This window comes from Nicotiana sylvestris, chromosome 10 (assembly GCF_000393655.2).
Source record: "Nicotiana sylvestris chromosome 10, ASM39365v2, whole genome shotgun sequence".
In the NCBI taxonomy this organism is placed as follows: Eukaryota; Viridiplantae; Streptophyta; class Magnoliopsida; order Solanales; family Solanaceae; genus Nicotiana; species Nicotiana sylvestris.
In genome coordinates, this window is record NC_091066.1 from 164,516,489 (window position 1) to 164,526,833 (window position 10,345).

General features: G+C 31.7%; 1 protein-coding gene across 1 annotated transcript; it reads right to left on the minus strand.

Moving 5' to 3' along the window:
* Positions 1 to 4,467: 4,467 nt before the first annotated feature.
* LOC104234973 (probable galacturonosyltransferase-like 3) lies at positions 4,468 to 7,112 on the minus strand. Its single transcript, XM_009788637.2, has 2 exons — positions 6,284 to 7,112; positions 4,468 to 5,285 (listed from the first exon to the last, which is right to left on the minus strand). Exons 1-2 carry the CDS (start codon positions 7,027 to 7,029, stop codon positions 5,009 to 5,011), a joined length of 1,023 nt encoding a protein of 340 aa, XP_009786939.1. The 5' UTR covers positions 7,030 to 7,112; the 3' UTR covers positions 4,468 to 5,008.
* Between the last annotated feature and the right edge of the window lie 3,233 nt (positions 7,113 to 10,345).

Sequence of the window (10,345 nt, forward strand, 5' to 3'; positions counted from 1 at the left end):
GTGAATTTGTAGAATAGGTTGAATGTGAGGAATGAGTCAAATAAGACTCACAATGGCTTATTTTCTACATTTATTCTACAATAAAACTGCATATCATTTGAAAAATTAATATGAAAATACAGAATTTCAATGTTTCTACAAATTATCTACAAAATGTTCATAACAGAATTTATCTTTATTTTCTTGCATGTTCGTCTGCAACACTAAAGTTACTTAATATGCCAACATCTCCCGTTATAGAGGATTACAACTTATCTACAATTTTCTACAATTTACACACATTATTTCCACCCAGTAAAATACAACTACAATAACATAAAACTTACATACAAATTTTATACAAAATTTATACAATATGTCTTTTGTATATTTTGTATCTGATTTATACATAGTAAAAATAATTTTCATACAACTAATTATATATTATACAAATTATCTTCAATTTTCGTACATTATTTCTACTAAATTATATACAACTACAATATAATACCGCTTAAATATAATTTTTATACAATGTTGTTCAACTTTCATACAATAGTTAAATGAATAAAAGAAAAATAAATAAACAACAAAATACAATTTTTCTACAATTTCTGCAATATAATGTATGTCATGTCTTCTTCTTCTTCTTCTTCTTCTTCTTCTTCTTCTTCTTCTTCTTCTTTTTCTTCGAGTTTCAATCCGAAATTCAGCCAAAACCAAGTCTAATCTTCACGAAAACCCCTCAAAATTGAGATATAAACTCCAAACCGTATTCCCATTTATTTGCAACAACACCCAATCCAAACAAATAATGATTTTTGAAAACCTAAATTTGTATTCAAAGCTTTTTAATGGCTGTCAATGGTGGAATTGCTGCTATCTTTTCCTTTGCTTTGTATTACTGAAATTTGGACATAATTGCGTTTGATGTAGAAGAATTGTAGAAGATTTAGTCGTTATTTATTTGTGAAATCAGAAAAAAGTTTGAAACACAGTGTATCGTAAAAGCAGAGACGCTAAATTTGAAACGAAACTGACGAAGAAGATTAATGTGCGTGATTTGCATTGTGGAAGATCTGGAAGAATATTTAATCTCCCAATTTTAGCGCGCATAAATTAGGAAGCCTACAGATGATTCCTTATTTAATACATTGTCTATATTATGTAGAAATACTATTAGCATGAAGGGTAATATACAAACTATGAACATATTTAGTAATATAGTTTCCTATATGGTATAGAAAAGAAAATTCCCCTAAAGAGAAATTGGGCCAAGAAAAGCCCATATCACCACAGCAAGCCCAAAGATGTTTCTGAGAAATGGACCAAATACCCGATCCCTAGTGTATTACTCAGTGGAAGTATAGCAAAGAATCAGCCTGGAGCACAAATAGTAATAAAGAGAAATTCGGCCAATAAAATCTCACATTATAAACGCAAGCCCAGAACTGTATAAGAGAAATGTAAAAAAACAAAACCTATTTTATTATTTAGTAGAAGCATATAGGAAATATTCAAAGGATAATGACATAAATAGGATAATTTTGTGCAGATGTTGATGTTTTGACCCTGATAATCGAATTTTAGAAAAATAAGCATGACGCCAAATTTAAAGAACGCTCGCCAGAATTTAAGCAAGTTTTGGTGATTGTTAGGAGTTGTGGCAAAATGAGCATAATCACCAAAATTTTCAGCCACAATGCTTAAAAATCTAGTTATCTCAGGATTTTGCTACGAGTCATGACAGATCACTGATTTTTTTAGCATTGTGATTGAATTAGTGGGGCTTCAAAATTCTGGTAATTGCTAGAACCACTTCTGAAAATTCTAACTAGCATGCTTCAAAAGTTTGGCCGAAGTCTATTTTTTCAAGACTTTTTAGTGGATCGCAATTTAAACAGTAATCTTAAAAAGGTCTATCCAGCATAATTTTCAGAATATTCAGTGTGAACTCTAAAGATAAAAATTGCATGGGCCGTCTTATTTGGTCACCCCTTTTTAACTTATACCCGTTTTGTTTTTTCAGTTTGCATCCAACCCTTATTTTTATTAAAAGTATTTTAAAAAGACGATTTTGCTATTTTTTAATAAAAGACTATTGACAAACTACAGGACAAAACATAAGCATGTTTAGGCTGAAATTTTGGCAAATGAACTAAAAAACTTCAGCTTGTCTAGACTGAAGTTTTAGATAAAACTCAGGACAAAATTGTAGACTGCGTTACAAAACTTCAGCATGTTTTGGTATGAAGTTTTAGCAAATAAAATTTATTAGCAAAAACTCTTTAGAAAATTACATACTACAAGACAAAAACTTAAGCATGTTTAGTCTGAAGTTTTAGCAAATGTACTAAAAACTTAAGCATGTTTAATCTGAACTTTTAGCAAACGAACTAAACAACTTCAGCATGTTTAGACTGAAGTTTCGGATAAAACTCATGATAAAACTGTAGACTGCAGGATAAATAACTTCACATTAACATGAAATTTGAGCTTCAATGTGAAACAACTAGTTTTAGCTTCAACATGAAACAACTCCATGCTACATTAGCAAGAAGTTTTAGCTTCAACGTAAAACAACTTCATGCAAGTGTGATTCTGAAGATGAATCTGGACAAATTTTTAATTTTTTGATAAAGCTGCTGAGAGGAGAGGAGGTGATCTTTTTTCACGAATGAGGTTGCAGATCACACGATTAATGCGTGATGCAGTTTTTGTATCTTTTGTCATGGGTGTAATTGTCTTGTTATTACATATTTTTTGTCAACTGGTTATCAAATCAATAATTTTTAAAAATAAAGTACAAGTTAAAAGGTGACACAAATATAGGGTACGACGCAAATCCCGCTCTAAAGGGAAATAAAGAGAGCTTGGGCCAACAAAGCCCGTGTCATCACTCAACAAGCCCACATACGTGTAAAAATGTACCAATATTTCATTCAGTGCCTTTTACTTCTTCCCTTTTTCTTTTGTGGATTCACTTTTATTCTTATCTCGAATCCAAACACTGCAAGATGTGCTTTTGTTTCCACTTTTCATGTATACATTGCTTGGATCAAGTAGATTTGTTTGCTTTTAAGTAGAAAACAATCATTATATAATAAGATATGGCTTTACCAAAAGATTTAATAATTTATTGCTTTAATTTTATCCCCAAAGTGTATCAGTTTACATTATCTATTCCTTAAGAGAAAAAGGTGTCTTGAGGATTCTGCATTTGTAGCCAACCTTTATTCCTTTAGATATATTTTAATCTTTGACTACACACGAATTATGTAATATTAAATTCAAATACAACTATGGCCTGATTTATTTTGTAGCCAACCTCTCTATTCCTTTTGAGTTTGAGCTAGACACAATTGTCTTCTTAATAATAGTAAGTTCAATTAAATCATGAGGTAGATCAAGATTCAAATTTCAGTCGATATATAAAATCGTCATATGATTCCTTTTCATCGTGTATACATTTTGATAGGTAGATAACCTATACATGTGTTACAAGGAGCCGGGAAATACGTATCAATAAACTGATTCGAACACACCGTTACAATAGAAAGTTCAAGAGAGGACAAATATAAAATTTCATTTGCATTATTTTATTCTATCAACAAAAATAATGAGAAAATCCTAAAGCTTGAGCATTAGAGGGTGCGCGCAGGACTGCACAATTCAATTCGTGGCAAATTTTGGTAGATGTCAATCCAGAAATGATATAGTACTACAATATATAGCTGTATCTAGCTAGCTTTCAAATTCTTTCAAAGCACAGTACATTTTCATCATTCAAAGCTGGAATATATAGCTATATTGTTCTGTCACATTCCACAGGACCACAGAAACCAATGATACCACATTTACCATTTACCAAGGCTAAGAAATTCCATGCATTTTTATTCATAATACCCTAGCCTTGTACATTTTAACACCCATTAATAAAAATTCTGGCTTTCGCTGTTAAAATTACAGCTTTAAAGAAAAATGGTTATGCTCCAAAAACTCTTGTTGCACATTAAATTTAGTTTATTTTTCCTTATTAGCAAAATAATACAAAGAAAGTGCATAAGATATTGAAATTCACGGGCAAATGATCCTCTAGCAAATCTATTCTTTTCAAATATTCAAAGTTATCTCAAGGTCATAAGATTAAGCATTATGTAAGATTATCACAAGCAAAAGGGTAGGGTATTATTTAGCAACCGGATTACAAATTCAAAGGCAGATTCAGAATTTAACGGTATAAATTCAACTTTTAAGATTCTAATAATTGTTATAATTTTAGTGAGTTTTTATATATAAATTCATGCTCCGAATCAAAAGTTATGAATTCAAATAAATTCGATACTGTTGTATTAAAACTCACCCTGACTACGATGTATATTTGAAGGAAAAAGAAGCATGGAAACACCAAGAATTTTCACAAACTTCCAAAATTTAAAAACACATGAGCTCAATCCAAAAAATCCCAAAGGATACTTACAAAATGTAGACCCAAAAAATGAGATAAAATCAAAAGCAGCTCAATCAAAGTATCAAACACCATATTTTCATGATTTATGAATTACTACATCCCAAAGGAAAAAAGAGAGTAAATAATTGAAGTAGGTGAAAAGTGCATATAATGACATTAGCACCAAACATAAATATAAATCTGTGAAAGCAACACAAGAATCTTCCCCATAATCCAATCACTTCCTTCCAAATATCTCATCCACCAATCAACAATCTCCACGTCACTACATGACCCCACCATGGTAAATCCATAATTTACCTCAAAATCCAACGGTTAAAATCATCTTTAACCAATAACAACACTAATATTATCCAACTAGTGAGATCCTAATACACAGACTTTATCCTCGAAGAACTTTTTTTTTGTTTTGCGCAAAACCCCAAACTACCCTTCCTTCTACATCACCATACTCTATACATTCTTGTCCTCTTTCGTCTTTTTACAAACTTCAGTATCACTGTCTCCAGCTCACTCAAACAATTATTCTACTGCTAAAAATAGCAGTAATCTCCTACATCAGCTATCCGAAAACAATGATTCATGTCGGAATAAATCGTACGGTGCCCATAAACCATCCAACGGACATGGTTTCTTTGAATCTAATCTTAACCATGGTTTACCTTTTCCACTCCAATGTAATAAACTAACTGGACCTGGATGTAAATCCCTGCATTGCCCTTCAAGATTATCACCACCTAATCCATGTTGGTTCCATTTATGCTCCACTTGCTTTACATTTCCGGCGAATACTAGTAGAAATGGTGGCAATGAACCCAATTCGTAGATTCTGTACCTGTTAATAATAACAACAATTACGTCTCAGTTCTAAATAAATAAATCCTTACTGATCATATCTAATGAATACATGTTTATAATAACAATAATTGTATCTCAATTCTCTATATTTCTTTTTCTATACTACCGTTGTGATAATGCAGGTTTGTTTGAGCTGAGGGTTTATAATAGCCTCTCTATTTGCACAAGGTAAGCGTACTTACTATCATCCTTAAACCGCACGTGTGGAATTACATAGGCGGATCTAGTATTTCAATTTTATGGGTTCAATATTAAAAGTTTTTAGCATTAAACTCATTATATTTTTAAAATTATGGGTTTATATCTACTATTTATTACAATTTTAGTGATTTTTACACAAATTTATATTCTGCACCGAAAGTATTGGATTCACCGAAAGTATTGGTTCAGTTGAACTTAGTAGCTCTACGTTAGCATCCGCCCATGATTATTGTTGTTGTAATTACGTCTCAGTTCTAAACAAATGAATCCATACTTACCATATCTATTCAATTAATTCATTTTGTATATTATCAGAGTGTGTTTTACTATTTCGTTCATTATTTCAAGTCAATTTGAAATAAAATAAAATTGTAGTTGAAAATTTCAGTTTATGAATATTTCTAGTGAAAGTAATAATGTTCAACAAAATTGTAACTTTTTTCAAGTGAAATTTAGCGCACACAATTTGGACGTCCAAATAATCATTTTTCTGCTCCAACTTCACATATAAAATCAATTTCAACCAAATATTATCCAAATGGCACCTAGCATAAACCTCTAAGCCAAATAATTTACACAATTTAACGTGATATTAGCACAGATAAATTTTTAAATTCAAGTCTATTTAACTTTCAATGACACCCATTAACATGTTTGCTCCGAAAAAAATATTTTTTTCGAAATCTAAAAAAGCCTTTTATACTTGTTAAGAAGTGTTAAGACATAATTATACAAATTAAAATACAGTAATATTTCATTAAAAAAAGGTAGTACCTCTTTTGAACTCTCATCCAATGCTCGAGTTTGCGTGTATAGCCATTATTCCGCCATTTTTGCAAATCAATAACCATAACTCCAGTGTTAAAATAACAAGGAGTCCGATTCTCAAACGTGTTAGAAAACGTCGGGTGAAACCAAAATTTGTTCGTAAAATAATGAGTAAAATTAGCATGACAATATTCAGGCGCACCTAATACACGACCGTTAAGATCAATATTCCAAAGCTTAGCTATATCGTCAACAACAATGAGATCAGAATCAAGGTAAATAATCCGATTTACTGTGGTAGGAAGTAAATCAGCAAGGTAAATTCGAGCGTAATTTAGCGGTTGGTCTAAGGCACGACGAACAGAAGAGGAAATCAAATGACGGACTAAAGTTGGATTGAAGTTGTAGAGCTTGAAATTAAGGTACGGGAAAGTTGAGGTAATTGTTTTGTTAAGGTTGTTAAAGTGTCGGTGAACGGCGAGGAAATGGAAGAATGTGTTTTCAGGACACGTGGCATGTTGTAGGACGGAAAGTACGCCGGCGATTGAGCCGCGGAGGTAAGGGGAGGAGTAATCTAAAGTCATTGCTATATGAATAGTTGAAGAGCAATTTTTGCCGTTACGAAATGCTGGAGCTTCACGGAATTTTGGAGTGTCGGAGGCGGTAACGGCGGCAGTAACGGTGGCGGTAGGATGAAAAGAGAGGAGAATGAGGAGGAGGACGCTGGTGATGAGGTGGTTTCCCGGCGGCATCGTGGTGGCGACGGTGGTGGAAGATTTTAAGAGTTGTGTGGTCAATGTTGAAATGAAAGAGAGAGATAAAGAAAAGGATATAATGTTTGCTTTGGGAAACTGAAGAAAGGAGAATAAATGTTTATGTAAAGTGACCGTTGAGCCCCTTGAATAAAATATGCTGACGTGTCTTAATTTGAGTAATTTCTTCATTTAAGTATTCTTTTTTCTATTTATTTGTAGAAAGAATAATCTAACTTGATTTTTTACTTTAAAAGTTGCTAATAAGGACAAAATAGGTTAACCGTTAAATGAGTTTTTTTCTCTAGCTTTTTCAAAAATCGATTATAATTTAGTTAGTGTAAAGCAATAATTTTTTTTACGTGTATATATATTTACTGAATAAAATTTTACAGTAATTTTCTTATAAGACATCTTTGAAAGGGCATTAATTGACGTTTCTTAAAAAGCTCTTTAAAAAGTTGTTTACAATTCAAATGCTATAGTTATCATGCGCATGCATAAATTTGAATTCAATGTTGTTATAATAATATTTGCATAAATCTTTCGTGCTCGTAATTAATTAAGTGCGAAGCGAATAACTTCTGAAAGCATGTAAGTAGTAAGTCGGCACTACTAGTTTTTAGTAGTATAAAAATAGAAGGATAATGTAGGTGTGTTAGCTTCAAAATGTTCGGAAAAAAATATTGTTTTGAATATTGTATAAATTTTTGTAAAATATGTTTTGCAACAAAAAAATAATTAGATAAGTTTTATAAAAAGATTCACAAACTTGAAGAGTGTGCATGATATTTACTCTTTAAAATTAATTATACCTATACAATTACGAGGGCATATGTGAGATTTCAATTTACGATGAGAAAATGGTGCCAGGCTGGAATGCCGCGTATATGTTCTTGTTTGATTGTGATTTGCTTCTGACTGAAAAGTGAAAAAACAGAAATCATGTGGTGTTGGCGGTTCCACGGACTGCTTCTGTGAACCCGTACTGGTGGGCCGTACACTACATTAACCCATTTGGGTGAAGATCTAACGGCATAGATTGCATTTTGGACCTATATTAATCCGTTAAGGCTCGTTTGGTACGAGGGATAAGGGATAATTACTCTCGATATTAAATTTAAGATAAATTTATCATATGTTATATAAAGATAAATTTGTGATATAATTAATCCTGAAATTAGTTATCCAGAATTAGTTATCTCGAGATTATAGTACACTTTTATCCATATGAGAGGATGGGATAACTAATCCCAAAATAATTATTTTTGAGATAACTTATTTCCGAACCAAACGATCTCTTAGATTCTCCATTGGAAAGTGCTTTTAGGAAAAGAAACACAAACTATCCCTTTGTTTACATTAAGGAAAAATCGTTCCTTTTCCACCTTTGATTCGATTATACACAAAAGTGGATTCAGGATTTTGAGAAGATGGATGTACTATAGACTTTTAATGTGTTGCTTGGGTTCGGTTTTACTCTAGCATCGCTCAAAATTTTATTCTATGTTGGTGCATACTATTTTTAAATCTTGGGTCCGCCCCCGAATTCAAATGTATTGTCAGATACGATAGTATACCAACTGATAGTTTAAACCCTAATATTATAGTTTTGAATTCGTCTTCCCCAGTACTCGATCAAACACACACCCTACGCTTGATAAACACCATCAACGATTGTGATGAGATGTATATGATATTCTTACAATTAATTAGATATTTAGAGTAAAAATAAAATTATTCCTGGTAATAAATACTTTCTTCTTTAGTGGGTCTTATGCTACGTTAATTCAAAAGGATCGAAACTCCGATACAAATATCGATTATTGAATAACAAAAAAAACACTGGATAAACATTTGATTACCCCCTTATGTCATTCAATAAATCAAACGACCTTTCATCTGTATTTATCAGAGCAACAATCTATTTTAAATCTAAGGACAATGATGAAAAAGCCTAAGAAAATGAAAGCAGAACCAGGCCATAAAGTAAATTGGATGGAAACTATAGCACTTTGTCATTTGGCAAAGCAACAACTTCAAATAATTCCCCATGAAATCATAGTTACCTAACCTATGATTTTGAAAAATTATAGGAATCTAAATGTCCATTTATTCTCCTATTTTGAAGCTACATTATACCTTGTCTTTATCATAGATGACTGTTCAATGTCCTCTATAAGTTACTGGAGTACAAGAAATCTACCTATAAGTTATCAATATATAGCCTTTATCCTTTTCTTCTCTACAAAGGGTATGCTATTTTTGCTTTTTCCCGAGTAATTCTCTGTTTTCGTCTTATCTATAAGTTATACGTTCGATCGTTAAATCGGTTAGTAACACTTGTATTAAAGCGTCAAAATAAACTATTTGCATTACACTTCCTTCACGGGCAGTCCTTCCCCGAAATCTGAGTGAGCAGAATTATCCTTTTCTTATGGATAGGATGAGAGAACTAGAATCAGAATATGACCAATTAAAAGAATAGAAGTATAATAATATCCATTTTTAAATTGATTCAGAGCTGAGTGTGGATTAGGACGTCAATACAACCTGGCTGAAAAGGATAGAATTGAATTTCATATATAGCACCTCCACTATTATATCTTTTACCAAGCATTTGAACGATATTTAAGTTGAAGTAAAAGAAAAATATTTGAGGTTTGAAGACGAAAGGAAAAATGTTTGTCGAAATGAGTCAATATTTTGTAAATAATGAAATACTGGTATTTACGATCGATAAAATAATGATTATTGTCAAAATATTTTTCTCTAACTACACTTCTAAGTATTTGTTGCGGCCAAACACACACACACAAATATGCGTAGTTATCAAGTAATAAAGTGATAAAATAAAGTGACGAACCCACAAGGACTTGTTATCAACTATTAGCTAGATCAGACTATCCTACTTATCTAAACAAGGATTAAACCCAAAAGTAGTAATGCTAAAGTAATAAAACTAAAAAGAAAATAAATAATGAACTCTGAACAAAGGAAGAGTAGATTTTTATGTTATCAATTTAATGAAAATGATCCAGGGTTATGGGCTATCTAACATTCCTACTATATTCTTCAATTGAATTGACTAACTAATTCATCTAGTTTATTGGTTGACAGGGTTAATATTACTCATAAGAATTTGTCGAATTCTTACTTGTCTATTCAAGCTAACCTAACGCCTATATGTCTTTGAAATTAGAACTAACAAAAACACATTTATAATTCCTGTATATCAACCAAACAAGGCAATTAGGTATATGTCTATTCTAACCGCAAATCCAATCTCCGATGTCCAAGTTCAAGAACTTTCTCT

Excerpts from the sequence above, each read along its gene's own strand:
- LOC104234973 (XM_009788637.2), bottom strand. The coding sequence starts at position 7,029 with ATGCCGCCGGGAAACCACCTCATCACCAGCGTCCTCCTCCTCATTCTC. Across the intron at positions 5,286-6,283 it reads TGGATGAGAGTTCAAAAGAG|GTACAGAATCTACGAATTGG; the intron begins GTACTACCTTTT and ends TATTATTAACAG.